Here is a 19,703-nt window from a genome sequence, read left to right as displayed (position 1 = left end):
TCAGTTTCAAACGTATATTAAACGTAGTGCTGGGGAAAAAACTGTTCGGCTTTCCCATGCCCATGGAGCCTGCACCTTTAGCACAGTGCAAAGACAGAGGCAGCCGGTAAATATTTCAGTAACTAACGACGAGCACCAGAAACGTCTTATTTGTATGTGGTCACGTGCTCGGAGACTGGTACGCATGAAGAGCTGTAGCTTTAAATTTTTTTTTTTTGCTATGCTGCTTATGGATGTGATCGTTACAACGTCACCACGGCTTTATTCCAATGCTAAGGTTTTAGCAAATCCATCTGCGCCGAAAGTGGGGATTTAAAAAATTGAAAAAAATCTGTGCGCCCCGATTCGTTTAAACCCTTTCAACTACACTGTCCTATATATCAAATACATTGAAGGCTCCAGAAAGCCTCATAAACCGGTTCCAGAAACCAAGGAAAAATTTCTTAACTCATCAAACCATAATACCAGCTTTATTAATATTGGCGATTTCAGCGGAGTATCGAAGTATCTACGATGCAGTATCGAGTATCTGTATATGAGATCAGCTTTGGCTCAGTATATTGTATCGGAAATACTTTTCTCAAGTAGCGTGCCCAGGCCTGCTGCACAATGTGTTTTCACGGCAGTAAGACGCTTGCCTGATTGCGTCAAAGGCTGAAGTTCATAACTGCTGAGGACACTAAAGTCTGCTTACGTGCAGGAATGCGAAAGCATGGAAGTTTCTATAACACGGGTTATTTTTCCGCGGCGCTTGCAGCCATTGCGTTTTTTGTTTAGTTTCTTTTATTATTTTCCTTTGACTTTTGTTCTTCGTTATTTTTAATCTTGTTCTTATATATATTTTTAGTTTTTTAATTCAGTTTCTTTTTGTTTTTGTTTTTATCTAGTTTATTTAATTGTCCAGCTTTTTCATTTATTTTCATTTTCAGGCAATCACTAATTAATGACTAATAACTAATCACCCATTACTTAGTAATTGCTAAGAGTGTACGGGTTATAGCCACTATGTCATTGATGACGTCAAAGTGTGACAGATTTCGCGGACGGAGGGACAACGATGAGCCATTAAAGGCCTTCGCCTTAATACTGCTGCTGTGAACCGCCGCGGTGGCTCGGTGGTTACGGTGCTCAACTGTTGAGCCCAAAGACGCGGGTTCGATCCCGACCGCGGTGCTCACATTTTGATGCAGGCGAAATTTAGAGGCCCGTGTGCTGTGCAATGTCACTGCACGTTAAAGAACCCCAGGTGGTCGAAATTGCCGGAGACCTTGACTACGGCGTCCCTCATAGCCTGAGCCGCTTTGGTACGTTAAACCCGACAAAAACCAAACCAATACTGCGACTGTTTTCTCTCTCCGGTATCCGCACAAACGGAACAGAGTTGCTCGCAAAATGAGTCGTATATGCAGCATTTTCCTGTTAGCCCATTGCCTTCCGCTCGGTTGAACACGTGCCGAATATACTCCCGGAAGATGCCATGCGGCAGATGTTTTTAACGTGCGTGGCAGACGGGCACAGCTGGCGCGGATTGAAGGTGAGCTGCTCTTTTAAAATCGGCGTCCATCGACGAAGGTAAGCGCCGCTTTATGTTATTTTTTATTCATAATGTCAGCGGTGCACTGACAACACAAATAAGGCGCTTTCAATCATTCACGCATGTTTAGTTGGGAGCGAAGAGTGGCAAAGGGTATAAAAATACTCTTGCAGTTTTTATCTTCCCCAGGGGCGAAGCAGTGGCGACATAAACATGTATATACCTGTATACCTGTGCCATTGAAGACTCTCAATGCAACTGCTGTCTTCTTGTAATACAAATCTAGACACACGATCAAATTCTTCCCTTTTAGATTTAAGTCTCAATGCAAGCATAGTTAAATACCTGTAGAGGTAATCGATAACCCCCTTTTATTTACTTTTTGTATTACTCGCACGTTTGAGGACGCCCTCAACATTTCTGCATCAGGGAAAACGTGTATATTTATCAGAAAGTAAATCACGGCCGTTGTTCTTAATCATTGTCTGCCCTCAGAGCCGTCTAGACCAGCAGAAAGTTAAATTACGCTCCACAAAGTGACAAAAAAGTCTCCTCGCCTTATACCTGCAAATAAATGTGTGGTGACAGGCAGGCTAATGGTTTTTTTTTTTTCGGTGGTGTGTTTGACTTAACGTGCCTAAACTGCACATTGGTGTTATGAGAGATGTCGTCGCGGAAAGTTCCGGAATAATTTCAACCAACCGGGATTATTTAACCTGCAGTCATCGCACAGCACATGGGCGCGTTTGTCACATTTCCTTTCCATCGAAATGAGGTAGCGGTCTCTCGACCTAAGCCTCGTGCAGCATAACACCAAAGCCGCTGAGGCTAACTTAAATTGAAACGAACATGTTTCTATGGAGCCTTCTCGTTTGATGTCCTCCAACACGAGCAGCGGGTTGTATATATATATTTTTATTGCGATGACGCACGTGTGTATATGCGCTCGTCGTTGAACGCGATGTTCGTGTTCAGTGCGTTGCTATTTTATTGCTATCTCGGAATATTTTTTTTTGTTGACTGCGAGGCGACAAGCATAGCTACGCGTGCAGACACAAGCTTGCTTTCCCACTGCAGCTTTGAATTCGATTCCGCTACCTTGTTTTCGTTCCGCTGCTGCTTGGGCTTTTAGCGGGTGCAGGGCTCAGGTAGGTGGCTTGTTGTTGTTCGGCGCTTCCAGACTGTGAAGTTGTAAAGTTGGGTGGTGAGTGGCGGTTTTATAGGGTGCCCAGGTAGCACCGAACATTAGGATAGTGTTATAAAAATGTTGTGTAAGTTGCAGTAATGTTACATGTTCCATTGTAATGTTACATAACGATAAAAATTAACAAATGAATTATGTGTTATATAGAAAACGCTATTTTTACGCTCTAAACAAACATTGTATTAATATAGTCTTCGAAAAGTTATTTTAATGTTAGAGTCATAACTATAAAAAACAATACAAATATATTTCGAACACTGATTTCCAGAACCTCTTCCACTGTTTTTACAGTAAAGATGTTTTTAAACTAGCAGTACTTTGCAACCACATCTCTTAGATAGTACTCATCATAGATTGCGTGCACAGCCCAACTATTTTATCAGAAAACTTTGGTTATTACCCGTTCGCCACTATCACTCATACATATCCTTTAGTAATGGGTATATAAGCAAAAAAAAAAAGGACATTAAGCACATTGAAATAACATTTGACCATAACAAAAATGTAACATTACCGTAACGTTTCTGTGCTGGGGTGGGCAGATGAGTTAACGGTGGCGCCAGTTCCCATGGTTGTAGACTCGTCATAAAAATTTGTCCTTGTGAACCGACAGAGATGTGAAGGTATAATAACGATTCTTGCCCAACATTCTAGGACAAAAATTTTGGATATTGGAATTTTGTAAGGTACTGTTGCAGAAGTATTGAAGGTAATGCTTCATTCTTCCGATGTGCAGCAAAATCTTTCTTTTAAAGTTGCTTTCTTTAAGTCTGTCACAGAAAACCAGTGGCGAACGCTTTTTAGGATAGCAATAAACGTTAATAGAAAAAAAATGCAAGCCTGCCCACGGGAGATCTGCGGATCTATCGATTGTTATAGTGAAGCCTTACAATACATGAAAAAAATTGCGTTCATAAACTCTTTCCCGTTCAGAAATGCTTTTGTTATGGAAATGACGCGCTTGGAAGCTTTGCGTTTCAGTTACCAATTTTATGAAGGTAAAACATAAATATATGACTTATGGACCACACTGCTTCAGTACAACTGACACTTTTCGTGTTTTCAAATGTTTGATGTGCATTGGAACGAGATGGATATTTAAAGGAGTTAGATTTTTTTTTCACCTGTGCGCAAAAACTCTCGAGGTGTACTGCTCTTACTTTCGAAATTGCTGACTGGCCAGTTTGCCTCAATGCCCAACGATGAATCCCAAAGGAATTGGGAGTCTTCCACCGTGATCTCTCTCATACTGCGTTTGCATATAACTGTTTTGGGAGGAACAGATTTTTTATTTTGTTTACTGCACGCCGACAGCATGTCTGCTTTTCGCTGGGTGCTCTTCGCGGCTGTCCTCGACGCTACTGCGTGTGACACTCCGAATCGCCCCGGTAAATGCGAGCCACGCGCCAACGGAATTGTGGACCTGAGCTACCCGTACGACAACAAGACTGTGTACTGGGACCAAAGCGACCACTTCGTTCTCAACGTCACTATCGTGTCAAGTGACCCAGAAACCCGGTCAGTCCCACCGTTATTTCGTGTATCACAACTAGAGTGCATTTAAAAACTGCATTCAAGTACAAGCCGCGCTATCTTTACTTCCGTAACTCGCATTTAAAGACATTTTTTAGTACTATACGCAAAGTAGGACCGCACTAGGGAGAACAGGCAATGTTTGCGTCGTGCTGCGTAATGTGCGAAACTTAGTGACAGCTGTCCATGCTGGTGCAGCCAAATAATGTGCGCATGCGCACTGCCTTGGCGTTAGAGTTCAACCCTTTTGAAATGATCGATGACGTGAAACAGCGGGATCACTTTCTGTCGCAAAGTGTTCGTTATTCCTCGCACCAGTGTGTCGAAGTATATGGCGCACAGGACCGAATCGACGTTCACCAGCTGCGCGAGATAGAAGCAGTGCGTCTCCTTGAAGGAAACGCCACTGTCGGCAAGTCCTGTTTACAACCGCCGGTGCAATTTTAGGCAGGGGTGGGCTAATTTCCTCAATTTTGCTTCTCCTCCCTCACCCGCGCCATTAAATCCTTTTGGCTCTTCATAACCCTCATACTCAATTTGTAAAATCTGCTGGCCCTCCCTTCTCTTCCTCACCCCATGGACCACCCTTCACGGCCACTCTCACTTTCAGCAGTTTTAACATTATAGTTATTTCTCTATACAGCTGATATCTGCCGACACTGCTGAGTTTAAGACAAGCCCTCAAAGTACTACTGGGTAACGGAATTTGGAGCTGAAATTGTGAAGCTGTTATTTTACAAAATCTTTTCTAACATCAACCGCAGTTCTCGTCTTGGCTTGCATATATCACGAGGCCTGTCATGCTATTAATAGAATCCATAGACAAAGCAGCTCTCAAAATGAACAAATAGCTTTAAAAAAAATTTAAGCCCTCCTTCTTCTCTGTGCAGCGTTCTGTGTAAGAATGAATAAGCGAGGAAGGCGCACTGGAGATCAGCTGGTTTCAAGAGTTTTCTTTTTTAAAACAGTAAGCCATCCCTTCCTCCTATCTGTGTTTAACGGATTATTTAGTGCTCATTTTCCTCTTTGATTTGCCCCAACTGGTCATAGGAGTGCGGGGCCTTTTATGGGGTTTTCTTGAAGAAGTAGCCGACACATTCCATTTTCTCACTGTACGGTTTTTCTTAGAATAATTATACAGACTCTCCAGGGGACAGATGACAAAAGTTCTGGTTGAGACGTCGTTTCCTGTACCGATGTATTGGTAGCCTTACCTCTCCTTTCTAGGCAACAGTCTATTAAAGCGGGTGCAACGGACGTGTGTTCAATTCGCCGCAAAGGCTTTCTTTTTTAAACTTCACACGTCAACCTTACCTGCCAGAACGTGCCTTCGTGCAGAAGTGGCTTTTGTGCCATGGTCAGTGAACTGTCGCCTGTGTCCGCAGCCGGACCCTATTGATCATTGCTTTTTGTTTTGTCGTGATGCCGTGTTTCTTTGGGACATTCTTCAACGGTCTGTCAAAAAGGACATTGAGATTACGCCCTGTAGTATAAGATTTTTGCCTACAATGAAAGGCTCTGGTTCCGTGTGATTTTTTAGTGCTCATGGAACTGTATAGCCTGTGGAAGAGCCGCATGACAGATCGCCATGCAGAGCCACCACGTTCATCGAAGTCTGTTCAGAGAGCAGAGTGCTATGGTGCGGAGTGTATATGCTGCGCAGGATCGACCTCCTGTCTGTGTGCCTTTACTCGACACATGTGTGAGACTCCCGGCATTTTGATCTGCGGAAAACTTTGAGACCAGGATGCTTATGAGTTTGTTTACGACGGGTTGCGGGATGCGACCTGGCTAAGTCGGGCTTGAAACCTGTCAGGGTGTCTGTACTTCCATGCAATAAAAAAAAAAACCCTTTGTGGCACATGCGTTGCGTGCCCGCCTGGCACGCAGAGGGCGCGGGTTTAATGCTCAATGCCAACGAATTTTTTTCTTCAAACTTCTCGGAATATTTCGGCCATGTTTCGAAGGCGTCAATCCTAGGTCACGGCAACGGCTTTTCAACCGAACGAGCTGTATACGTTACTGTGTAGAACAGGCGGCGTCGCTGTGTCACGGGTGCAGCTGCTGCGGAAGTTTCGCTCCTCGGAAGGTCTGGAAAGTGCTCACGGCTGTCATCGCACTTTCTGCCGCTTTCCACTGCCGGAAGTTTCACAGTCCCAGCGCATGCCGCGACGATTGTTTCAGTCGCAGGCGCTGTCTTATGAGTGCCTCTGACAAGGACCGCACTTGGAAGTTTTCTGGCGCTGAGGATGGCGCTGCTGCACTGTAACAGACCTGATGCTCCGCCATTCTTGAAGAATGCTGCGCAAGCCTCGGCACGGGAATAAGAAAAACGAAGAAACGTGCAGGACAGTGTCCACAGAAGAAAAGTGCTACGCTTTCATTTTGGGCCTGCGTCCACGCCTGCGCTAGCATTTAGGAAAGAAAATCCGCGCACTCGACCAGTTGTCCGTGCTGTTTAACAGCAGCTTCTCGCGCACCGCTCGCGCAGGTACCAGGTAGACACGATCGAGACTGCCACCCACGGAGGGACGCACCTGGACGCCCCGCTGCACTTTGACGAGAACGGCTGGGACGTGGCCGAGATCCCCGCCGAGAGGCTGGCTTTGGTGCCCGTAGCCCGGGTGGACATCACGCAGCGGTGCGCCCTGAACGCAAGCTGTCAGCTGACCGTCCGTGACCTCCTCCAATGGGAGGCCAAGCACGGCGTTCTGCCGGATCGGTGCGTTCTGATGGTGCACACCGGATGGGACAAGGTAGGATCCGCTTGTATTAGCAGCCATTATCATTGAGTGCTACAGTAGAAAATATTCGCAAACGCCGGTGTAAATAAAGAAGAGGGGAGGGGAGGGCGAATCACTACCAATGTTGCGGTCGTGGCCTCTGCCACGTATGGGATCCTCCCGACTGAGCTTCGCACAAATAGCAGCAAATGTATTACGAGACACAACAGCTGTACAAAATAAATGATGTATAAGCGTTTTCTCACAGCGATGCAACCCGTCTGTATGGCGTGAAAAGGTAGAGCATACGTTTAGCTGCAAGCTGTACGCGTAATTAATAGCTCAAAGAATTTCTAAATTTCTTACTGCACGCACTGAACACAGGAGAACTTGGATGTCTTCTGTGCTCTGTAAACTTGTCTATACGGATTACACTCTCTTCACTTCACTGTGTACTTCTCTCTGCTCCATGGCTCAGCTGAGTTGGCAGAATGGTATTCTCAGTAGTTCTAACTGCGACTGAGAACACCATTTCAGGGACTCCTTTTTGATACGTGTTTTCTTCAAGCTGTGTTAGATTTGACGCATGTACGGCACGACAGGCGGTTCTTTTATTGCGTTTTTTTTATCTGCATTAGTCTAGATGATTGAAGTGTTTTTCCTTTGCTTTCGTCAACACTGTTACCGCCACAGAAGCAACTTACGGGGCTTTAGTTCCGGGCAAGAATCTCAGGTGTACTGCCTCGACGTCACTGAATATTTATCATGCTTCATAATCACAATCTTAGGACCTTCATGTGCCATGATTTATTGCAAACATTATGACAAAAATCAAAGAGGTCAACCGGGGTGGCCCCTAGCCCAGGACCCCACTGCCTTCAGCCGCCCATCTGGCTCTAAAGACCAGCCAAATCTGCTTCTCCGGGTCAATGCAGAATAGCACATGTCTCCGTTTCTTATTCACACCATCAAGGATTCTAATGCTTGAAAAGCAGCGCTTCAGCGCTTCAGTTTACAAGTGTGCCTAAACAACTGTCCCAAAGAGAACTGTGACTCAAGTTTGTGTGACAACATACCTCCAGCGTGTTGTGTAGTTTACCACATATATTTGCGAGGTGACGAGTTGAGATTACGGAGTAAGTTCTTATCGATTTATTCATACTAGAGTCATGCTGCATTTTATTGTTGTGTCACCTCTTCGCAGAAAATTGACGAAGTGGTGAATGAAATGTGTGTTCGCTCATTCTTAAGATGCGCTGTACCCGAAGATTGTTACGCGCGTGACAACCAAACCTTTCTCACGCGCAGTTCATCGACAACATAACTGCCTACTTCGGCCTGGACGCCCAAGGAGCTCGTCACTTCCCGTCCGTAAGCGTGGAGGCCGCTCAGTTTCTAGCACGTGACCGACGCCTGAGCGGCATGGGCATCGACACCGCGTCCTTGGACGTGGTCGACCCGTTCCCGGTACACCGCATCAACGCCCTGCACAATGTCTACAACTTGGAAAACCTGCGCACACTGGGCAGAGTGCCGGCCAGCGGAGCGTACGCTACAGTGGCCCCAATGAAGATCGCCGGTGCCAGTGGGGCACCTGTGCGTGTATTTGTGTACCTGCCGGAAGACCACTGTAACGGCAGAGCACGCTAATAATATCCTCCCAGCCCTTCCTTCGTAAGCTGGAAAGCTGGGCTTGTTGGATTGGATACAGGATGTAAGTAGCTCAAAAGACGATGACACAAGAAGGATGACGCAACACGAGCGCTTTCTGGCAAGTAGATCTTTATTAAAACAACACCGCACAAACACACCTCGCAAAAATAAAACAAAACAAAACAACACGAAAAAACACCGGAAAAAACCCGAGTAAGGAATACAGTTACTGGACATGAGATATCAAGGAAGCATCCTGCACACTATCAAATGAGGTAAACCCAGAAGGAAAATAATTCCACGTGCTGCCTAGATATGTCAGTCCCTTCGCAGAGAGCGCAATAATAATAATAATAATAATAATAATAATAATAATAATAATAATAATAATAATAATAATAATAATAATAATAATAATAATAATAATAATAATAATAATAATAATTGGTTTTTGGGGAAAGAAAATGGCGCAGTATCTGTCTCATATATCGTTGGGCACCTGAACCGCGCCGTCAAGGAAGGGGTAAAGGAGGGAGGGAAAGAAGAAAGGAAGAAGAGGTGCCGTAGTGGAGGGCTCCGGAATAATTTCAACCACCTGGGGATCTTTAACGTGCACTGATATCGCACAGCACACGGGCGCCTTAGCGTTTTTCCTCCATAAAAACGCAGCCGCCGAGCGCAATCGACAGATTACTAAAACAAGGTTTTTTAATTCTTATGTCAATGGCCTCGACATTTTTGAGTGGGTGTTGATTTCTGTGTGTTGCTAAAATGGCTGTTTGTTCTGAAGGGGGCTTACAATCTAGACAGTTGCGACAGTTGTTCAACCATTTGTGCGAAGACTTTGATCCTAACAGCGATTTTTCGTGTTTCTTGAGCAGCGCACGCTCACGCAACGCCCTGTCTGACCTACGTAGTTCTCCGCACGCAGAACCGGCACTTCGCACAAGACGTCGTTTTTGCATGAAACGTGCCGGGATGTGTGACAGCTATCAGATCGTTTTCAGTTTTTCGCTCCCGAATTGTTACCCTTCTGCTCACTAGACAAACTTTGGGGAGCTTTTTCGGTGCAGCAAATATGATTTGTACATACTAGCGCTTAGCCGTGTCCCTCGTTATACGAACGCCGGTGTTCGTATGGCAACAATACCATCTTTTTTTTTCTTTTTTGTCCTGTAAAGGTCGAAGTCATCACGCCTGGCTGGCTTTTGCCGTGCCTTTAACGTTGGCAGGCCTCTTTTTGAACAAACAGCCATTTAGCTACCCACGGGTCAACTCGCATTGAAAATTATTGAGTGCTTTGACATAACAAAGAAGAGAAAATCTTGTTTTACTGAACCACCAATTGCGCTGACTGCGAAGGAACTGTCATATCTAGGCAGCCTGTTATACTTAGTGGCACAGGCAGGGGCATTTTGGTTTACATTCTTTTTCTGGCTGCCCCACCATACATTTTGTCATATCTAGGCAGCACGCGGAATTAGTTCTCTCCTTTCAGGGTCTCCCGTCTTCGACAGTGTGTACCATGGTTCCTTGATATCGTATCCTGTGTCCCGTTCCTGTGTGTTCCTTATTGTTTGTATCTTTTTCCCGGTGTTTTTCCTGTTGTTTGCTTTTCTTCCTGTGGATTTTTTTATTACGAGATGGGCTTAAATACTGCGTGCACTTCTAATAAGGATTTAGTTGTGAGAATGTGCTCCTGTTGTGCCATCCTTCTTGTGTCCACGTCCTTTGAGCTACTTCCATCATAAATCCTCCCTTTCTGTCCTCGTAGTTCTGTCGTTAAGTTTTTTTTTTTTCTGCGTTGCACTTGCTTTTGGGAGACATTACAAAGTTCTCAATTTGCAGGCGTAGATTTTCGGCGTCGTCAGTGTAATATGCTGTGAGTGAAACCTCCCGGTTGACTTATATGGCTTGCGAACTTCCATTCCTCAACAAAATGGAAAAAAAGAAAAATGAGCTCCCTCATTGACTCGCTGACCAATGAAAGCGCTAGTGCCAAAGATGCGCACTCTTCAGAATGTTCCGCCCCAAACTCTAAACATGAATACGCTTATATGGGAGTAAGAAGGGAGTAAGCTGTTCTCTAGCATACTCTCTTTCATAAGAGGGACAGCTTACTCTTTTTCACTGCTTTTTGTTGAGAGTGCAGCATTTGGGTATGAGGTGCATGCCCTGATAATACAAATACATATGGATCTTTGTCTCGCCACCGCGCCGCTCAGCCATCGTAGTACCTCAACCACAGCCTCTTCTCGCGCCGTGTTCCCTGGTCCTGGGGCACCTGCAGAGCACTTCCACTGACTGCACTTGCACCAACGTTATGGTGGCTCGTTATCAGATGCGTCGTTAGAGTTAGAGTCACTAAATAAAATAAATAAATAAAAGTTTTGTTTAGTGACTCTAGTTAGGGTAAGTGGCATCCGGTGCTGTGTCGGGCGCGTCGGGAGGCAGGAACAGCCCTAGAGACGGTTGCGCAATGCTAATGAACGCAACTGTGTATGCTATTTTCGCTTTGTAACAATTAATCTAGTGTTCCATGTCACTTTATTATCAGACCTTAGTACGTATAGTTTTTGCACGTTTGTGTTGCACGGATACTGATTATGATAAAGTGAAATTAAACAGCGCAATGCACGCCTGGAACATAACAATAGGCTAAATGGAGCAAGATAGGCGAGCACTTTTCTTTGTGCGTTTTTTTCTTTACTTTGTCTGATATCCCTTATTTAGACACGATATCACAGTTTACGGGAAAGACTGATAATATTTTCACATGCGTTCAAAGAGTATTAAACGGTACCGTTTTGCGGGAAGGTCAAGACGGGATTGATTTTTCTCTCAGTGATTGACGATTTGTCCCTTTCTTTGCACTTCACGAGCCTTTCGCGCTTTTTCGGTGCGTGGGCACGCCAATACCGTATTTGGTGCGTTTGCCGTTTCTTCTTCCTTGTTACTGGTGGCAAGTGAGGGCTTCCACGTTGTGCACCCATTTCCTATTGCGCTCGATATGAAACTAGCGCCAATCACGCCCTTTGGTTTTACGCCTCCTGAGCGGCAACCTCTTGTAGTTTGGTTTTCTGCCTCGGCATTTGTTTCCAAAAGTGCTTAGACGGCTTCTCCTCGCCGATTCGTGTCACTACGGCCCAGTACAGTCGGTTGTTTCACTTCCCTGTGCTAACTGCCTTTAACCTTACGCAAACCTAGATCATTGCCTCTACACATGCTCATTCGCCATACAATCCGTCCATTTGTTATTTTAGCTGCCAGCTGTCATTTAACTCCCACGGTGGGCAGTTTGCCCACAATCTGGTGGGCAGGTTGTGATGACGCTACAATGTCACGTGACCCAGGTGGCCCACCTGCCGCCCAGGCGGTTGGCACCCAGCTCTTACAGGTCGCGAAGGGACAAGGCAGGCTGACAGAGGCTTATCGGTGGAGTGGAAGCCCTATAGTGTTAGCGCACTGAAAACAACAGTACATGACCGCTAACTTCTACAAAGGACTTTATTTGCGGCTGACCGGCTTGTCAATTGAGAAGCAGGTTAACAGCCTCCTGGTCAGCAGCTTACCGACATTGTATTGGCTTTCATGAAAGTCGTGCACAGCAGTGACCAAAAAAATCAGAAAGACAAGGATATATGAACTATATAAGGGGGGGGGGGGGGGGTTCATAAAAGTAGTGTTGCGGCGTATTTCCACAAACTCTCTCATTCACTCAAGAAGGTCGACCATGAGGTGGAGGTAAAATTGGTCCTGTCTGTGCTAAAGAAATTGCCCCTCAAATGCAAAGCCTCGTACCCTGATGTCCATGAGCAGAAGCTTTGATCGACACAGCATCGTGTCCCGTTCATGTCCTGTGCCATAGTGATATATAGCATCAGATGCTATTTTCTTGTGGCAGTGAGAAAATGGGGCAAACAGTTCATATATAGATGAAACGAGCGCCTAAGCGAGCACGACAGATTTGGAGACAGGGTTTCCAGTAATTTATGGCATCATTGTCGCTCCACCATTGCAAACCGTGTTTCCCAGACTGTGCATTGTGCCAAACAACAGCACGGATCAAAAGACAAGAGATGTTATAGAGGCTTCTTGAATAACAAAGGCTGGAATGGAAAAATTCGCCAGCGTTCTTTTCATATAGCTGAAAAAAAAATGACATACTTCGATGTGGAGAGGATTGCGAACACTTGAAACATTATTATTGTTCTCTTTTGTGTTTTTCCTTCTGTTTTTTTTTTTCAGTTTCTTACATTCAGCTTTTCGATTGTGGCGTTAACGCATCTGACGGTTTCCTTTTTTTCAAGATGTTTTCGCTGAAAAACACCCTGTCCACGCCAAATCGAGTTTTATTAAGTTAGAGCTCGTGTACTGTTGTTTCACTTCTCCGTCCCCGCGTGTTTGTTGCGCTATGAATGTTCACATATTGTGAAGCCAAAAAAGAGGTCGGCGCCCTCTCGTCTGGGCTTGCTCCTCAAAATTTTACACACCGTTTATTGTTTACTTTTCTTTCTAGCTTGGCTCGTACCACTGGCCTGCACTATTGCGCGCGCATTTCAAAGCGAACGAAGAAGCCGGCCTAAGAGGCGCCAGGACGACTGAGGCCCGTTTCACATGCATGCGATTTTCGCCTGCGACACTGCGAATTCTGTCGGTCTGCGACTGGGGAGGGCCGTCGGTCTAGTCGCAGACGGCTTGCGATCGAGTTCCGTCCGTTTGGAATTCAGTCGCAGCGTCGGTGTGTTCGCTCTGCGACTGACCATTGGGGAGCGCCGAGACGGCGTGCGACGTGGGGTCACGTGGGAGCTGTTGCCGCGGTGGAAGCAAAACTGTTTATTCTTATCAAAACATGCGAAATATTGCCTTGCATCTAAAAATACGCTGGTCATAAAATCAACTCATTCCGTGTGACATTTCTGTCGCGTTTAGTAATGGGTTGCCTATGCAAATATCAAGAAACCTTGCCTGTCCCTCAGACCGAATTCGTTGTCTCGGTGTTGCATATGAAAGCACTGACCGAAAATCGCATTGCGGCCTAACCGACTACACCGGATATTTTCGGTCCAGTCGCAGCGTGTGAAACGGGCCTAACGCTAGGTTTCTGATTATGATGATGCGTTTTTATGCCGCAAGGGAATCTGCGGCCAAAGAGCGCGATGACGGAAGGGGTTTTTCTTCTACACAAGGTGGTGTCAAAGACCCTTTTCCCGAGCATTTCACCCCAGTTAAGCCGGGCACCAGGCCAGGGGAAAGCTTTTCCCTATTGTGCCGCTCCGCGTCGTCCCCTTTCGAACGAAATAAGGCCGGCCTTGGTGGCAATTCAGTAACATCCGGCAAAGGCGCTTATTGCAGCTGTGATAAGTGCGGAGATGAACCTTCGCCTTCATTTCATGCTGCGGCTCATCAGGGAATGCTGACCCCATTGCCACTTTGGGGCTCCTTTGAGGCCGTATTTGGCTGAACATGTCGGTGTATATATATATATATATATATATATATATATATATATATATATATATATATATATATATATATATATATATATATATATATATATATATATATATATATATATATATATATATATATATATATATATATATATATCCTGTATATCGCAGCCTCGCGTTTATCGCAGGGCTAGAAGATTACTTTCGCCAGATGAGGGAACGGGCAATTAAGCACACGCGAGAAATGCCAGCACTGACCCCTCGCCGTGCGAAACCCGTTCGGGGGAGATGAGCCGGTCGTGTCTTGACACTTCTTGTTGGAAGCAAATGAGGTGAATGCACGCAATGCAAGCGCGGGAGCTTGCGACTGTTGCACTGCGGAGCTGTCGTGTGTTAGGGTGCAAGTCTCGCGAACCATCGTATGAGGCTAGCGTGTCCTTTCATTTGTGAATAAAATTACTCATTCCGTCGATGTGTTTAGAATTTATAAACTAGCATTTATTGCCTACGCATTATAACTATTGTTTGTTGTATTAGGCAGAGTTGTAGAATCAAAGTAAAAGTGCAATATTTTAAATGGAAGTAGCAACCAGCCAAGCTTTGAAAGCGCAACCGCAATTGCTCTGGAACTAAACAGATGGCATTGCATGTAAGCTTCTAGAATTACCCATGTTTGTTAGATTTTGCAAAGGGGGTTCTCAATACATCCTTACTACCTTGGCCACATAAGTTGCAATCCAATAAAGTTGAGATTCAAACTAACTTGATTGAGGGTCACATTCAACGTGTATTTCTTAGCTGTTGCTCCTGGCACAGGCATGTGCAAGCCTACATGCATGTGCAGCGAGCTATGTTGAATTTACCCCTACATATTGATCATCTTATGCGCTTGTTTTGATGTTTCCACTTTTATACCAAAATTTAGATGTGGCTTTCTGCAGAGTAATTTACCACATTGTTTGCCATATTTTTGACATGATCTTTGCAGCCTGGCGTTAAAAAGAATGTGCTCTATTTCGTCGTACAGATCATTTTTAATAGACTGGCATGCATAATAAACATCTCATCTGTTTACGTACTGCTAGAATCCTTGCAGGTCTGCGTTATTTTGGAGAAACATTCGTCCCAACCATGCTGACATTAAATGGTGCTAGATGCCAGTATAGCAAATGAAGGAACGTAGCCCTAAAACTGAAACCAAATTCTATGACGAACAAGATTGATTGAACCTTGCTTAACCAGTGACAGAATTCTGAACTGTTTCCACAGAAGCTGCGACCTTCAACTTCAGTAAAAGCTTCTAAAACCTCGCTAAAGCAACGGTCAGCAGATACTACAGATGCACTGCATGTGGGTGTGAGTGTGGGCTCAGCATGCTGGCAAAATACTAAATAGTCAATGATGATTTGATTATTTAATTTCGCAGAAATTAATGTTAATAATACATTTTAATATCTGCGCATTGGATGCATTTTCGTGTCACGCAAACCAGTTCGTTTTCTTTTTTCTAAGAAATGAACTGGCAACCTGAGCTAGGAATGTGTCCACAATTTGGGGTTTGAAATTACTTAATATAGAAATTGGCAGGTTCAAAGTAATTTCTGCGAACTGCTTTGAATGAGAACAAAGGCTATTGCATTATTGGTTCTACCCATGAGGCTGGCACCCATAAGAGAGCATTTTTATGAGGTCGTGTGGCAAGACAGTTTGGTAACAAAAGTCAGATAGACAACCTAAAAACTAAGATCTTGAATTAAAAAAAATGCTTACCAGAACACTAAGAACACGCAATATTTTGCTAAAAAAACAGGCAGCATTGTTAGACAGCCTTAGTGCTGCAGATGAGCAGCGCCTCCAGCGACTGCACCAAACACACAGTACAGCGGGCACCTAACATAATACGCCTGTGCTGAAAGCTTTTCCTCCACACCCAGTTTTCATTGCCTACGTGTTTAAACTTTCGCCATAAAAGTATTTGACGCATGCTTGCCACATCCAATGATGTTTAGGCAATTCTATGAGATCATAGGCGGAAAAGAGGAATTCAGAGCAGTCAGATTGAAGGGCTCTGAGACCTGGAGCTGGGGCTCAGCCTGTGTGGAACCTTGTTGCGAATGAAATCTCTGTGCGAGACAAGTGCAGTGCGGCAAGTGTCCTTTTGAGGGCTTTCTAGATATTGACGCACGAGCTGATTAGCCTCTACCAAAGGCAAATGGGTTTTGCCATGAGCGCTCAATTATTTTTAGCATGCTCCAGTTTCTAATGTAGCATTAGCATTACCGACAAGCCACAACTTTGCTGTGTGGTAGAATTGTAAAAGCATGGTATAAAAATTCATTCACCTGCATTGCAGTACGACTGTATATACCTTGGGTTTAAATTGATCGTAGCACGCGTCCGATAGACAACACGTCTTGAGTCGAGAACGTATCAAGCCGCCGCGGTGGCTCAGTGAAACGTTTTGGCCCTCGGCTGCTGACCCGAAAGACGCGGGTTCGATCCCGGCCGCGGCGGTCGAATTTCGGTGGAGGTTAAATTCTAGAGGCCCGTGTACTGTGCGATGTCAGTGCACGTTAAAGAACCCCAGGCGGTCGAAATTTCCGGAGCCCTTCACTACGGCGTCTCTCATAGCCTGATTCGCTTTGGGACGTTAAGCCCCCATAAACTATAAACCAAACCGAAAACGTATCACAGGTAAACAGGAAGCAAGCAAAAACTACAGCGAGTGCATAAAGGTAGACATCAGTTACGTACTATTATACTCGATTGAGCGTGCTCCTGTTCGCCTGTGTCCTTTACTGCATAGTTCGTGCGATAGTCGCGGGCTTGCGCGTCTCAGGTTTTGCAAGTTATCTCTACAAACACCTTTTATCAAGATTGGTGAATAGTTTTCTGCGATGTACTAAAAGCAAAAATTTAAAAGTACCGACCGCCAGAAAACTTGACAGCACCAATCACGATGGCTCAGTCCATGGCTGTGGCGTTCGACTGCTGATCTCATTCGTGTGGGATTGAACTCCGACTGCGGTGGTCACATTGCGATGTAGGTGAAATGCGAAAGCGCGTATGTTCTGTGCGGTATCAGCGCACGGTATCAGGCCTCCACTATGGAGTCCCTCATAGGCTGTGTCACATCGGGGAGCTAAATCTGACATACCGTACCAAAACACGGCAACACTCGGTAGTATCCTTACAGTGTACCTGAGCTGTCTTCAGCAAATTGATGCACAAACCCCAATGACTTGGTCCGTGATGCCACGATAGCGTGCAACCATTCGGAGAAATTATTTTTCTACATCCGTGACTTAATAAGCACGTTGCACTCGCGCTCCTCGATTTTCCAACACGCTGCAAATGTACACCATGCATAAAAGCGGCAGCTATAGTCGGATACAACAAAAGTCTGCACGAACATTAAAAGCCGATTTCTGATTTCATTTACTGTTGCGGTTGGTCAGCGGAATAATACAGGACCCGCTGGGTCATGGCACATTGTTACCAATTCTTTTTTTTTTTAAGTTTTACCCTGCTATATAAGTATGAACAATGCCTTTTCAGCAGACCATAAACAGAAAACGAAAAAGTTAGTGAACACACGACTGGGCGGCGCCTGTTATTCTACGCCGCTACGCGCTGCTGCCGCCCGGTCTATAAATAGCAGCTACGACGCCGTTTATAAGCTGCCCGAAGAAGATGGCCTCTCCAATGAGGAAAAAAAAAAACACGCGACTTCTGCACTTTTTTCCCAGAATGTTGTTCGGGCAAGGCCTCTCCTTGGGGAAATTACGGTGAAGTAGAAGTAGGGGTGCTAGAAAAAGCGGGAGCTATATAGGCGGCGTGCAGCCGGAAATGTCAACTGCCGATAATGGCGTTGACCTATGGTGACTTCCCAACGCAGAGTTAAAGCACTTCGGGAGCAACGTTTTCTGCTCTTTTCGGAGCAACTGTATTACAAACGCAGATCTAAGCCACGGATCGCGTCTTCCAATCGTAGACAGGGAGCGGTTGCCGAGCCGAGATTGCTCCGTGGAGCAGTCGGGACTGCTCCGCCGAAATCGGCGGAGTCGATCGGAAGTTTGCGTGACGCTCTTTTTCAGCGGCGCTAGCGGCGCCCTCCATTTCCGGCGGGTTGTCGCGTCTGCCACGCCGGCTCCTCTCCGCGCTCCGTAGCAGACGATCAGCTTCGCCCGCCGCTATGGACTCAAAAGTGAATCGCGCGAAAAGCGCGGGCAAGCGCAAGGAATGACGGGTACTTCCTCCACCAGTTCGCGAGCGCCATCTACATTCTCTGGCCAGAGATAGTGTACTCCAATCGCAATTTCAGGTCACGCGCTCTCCGCCGGATTCAGGCTCTCTGTCACAGAGCGTGCAGACTGCTCAGGGCCTGCGGTTGGAATTCACCACCAGAGTTAAGGAGCTGGTGGGATACTCCCGAGCAGACGAACAGCCAACGCTGCGCAATACAGTTGCTCCGCTATACCGCCACCATCGCTACGTCTGCTTCGGATATCGCTAATCTTCGAGCCCGTTCTCTCATTTGCGGCTTAGAAACGGCAATGTAAGTCATGATCTGGGACATCTCCTCAGTGCACGAAGGTCGATCAGCGTTTGATTTCTCAGGAAGACGCTACTGAAGAATGTGCAGTAAGTTGAGAATTATATATTGCGCTCTCAAAAATAGCACACCAGCGCCATTAACTCTAAGCCAGTGCCCCTGCCGGCCGTAGGCACTTGTTGCTTCATGCCGCACCTCCCACCTTTTCCACTACCCCCGCTTCTAGTTCACCGTAGTGCAGCTAGTGCAAAGCCAGTAATTGATGCTCGCATATTGTCGGAGACGTGTACAAGTACAGCTCTGTTCGAAAGTGTTCAGGCCGCCATGAATGCATCCGGGGAGGCTGTCCTCCGCTATGGCTGCGCTATACCACCGCCTTCGTGCCCCGCCGCTCAATGGCACTGTGTGTAAAGAGAGCAATGTAAACGTGCCCTTAGTTTTCGGTCCCCCGTGGTACCTGCACTTGTGAAAACCTTGTACGCTGTTGATCCCGCCTGCTGCATGCTTGTCTTATGGAATCCGCGAGAGGCCAATTTGCACGGAATGAATTCGATCTGCAAAGGGAACGCGTAGATAGTGCCAAAATGAAATCCTTCAGACCGATTGGGATAACTTCAATTACATAAAGGTAGGCAATGCAAGCAGTTAAATTAAAAATTCAGACACAGATAGAAAGTAATAGGGTACTTGAAAGACTTCAGAACGGGTTCAGAAGCAGTAGATTTTCTTAGATGATGGCATGTTTGTGCTTACCTAATATAAGAAATAGCTAGGGCCGTAGACAGGCATCCGTATTCAGCCTTCCAGGACATAAGCGGTGCGTACGACGACGTAAGCAGGGAGTTCCTGTGGAGCACACTCAGAGGTGAAAGTATCGGTCATGAGATAACAGAATTGATGAATAAAATATACCGAGATAATGAAGTTGAAATTGCATGGGAAGGGATAAGCAGTGCGACAACAGTTGAGGTACACAAAGGGTTAAGGCAGGGCTATACGTTATCGCCGCTGTTTATCATAAAAATTACGGTATAGAAATATGTAATAT

General features: G+C 45.6%; 1 protein-coding gene across 3 annotated transcripts; it reads left to right on the top strand.

Moving 5' to 3' along the window:
• The first annotated feature begins 1,528 nt into the window (after positions 1–1,528).
• On the top strand, positions 1,529–14,133 carry LOC144136526 (isatin hydrolase-like). 3 transcript variants are annotated; one of them, XM_077668907.1, is made up of 4 exons: positions 1,529–1,572; positions 4,053–4,256; positions 6,763–7,027; positions 8,303–14,133. In XM_077668907.1, the coding sequence occupies exons 2-4, from the start codon at positions 4,054–4,056 to the stop codon at positions 8,642–8,644; spliced, it is 810 nt and encodes a 269-aa protein (XP_077525033.1). In that variant the 5' UTR covers positions 1,529–1,572; position 4,053; the 3' UTR covers positions 8,645–14,133. The 3 variants fall into 3 exon arrangements, with proteins under 3 accessions (XP_077525033.1, XP_077525030.1, XP_077525032.1); XM_077668904.1 differs by lacking the exon at positions 1,529–1,572 and adding an exon at positions 2,563–2,682; XM_077668906.1 differs by lacking the exon at positions 1,529–1,572 and adding an exon at positions 2,691–2,738.
• Positions 14,134–19,703: the final 5,570 nt, after the last annotated feature.

This window comes from Amblyomma americanum, chromosome 6 (genome assembly GCF_052857255.1).
Source record: "Amblyomma americanum isolate KBUSLIRL-KWMA chromosome 6, ASM5285725v1, whole genome shotgun sequence".
NCBI classification, from domain to species: domain Eukaryota; kingdom Metazoa; phylum Arthropoda; class Arachnida; order Ixodida; family Ixodidae; genus Amblyomma; species Amblyomma americanum.
Note: the sequence above shows the minus strand (reverse complement) of the source record. Positions and strands in the feature narration are given on the sequence as shown.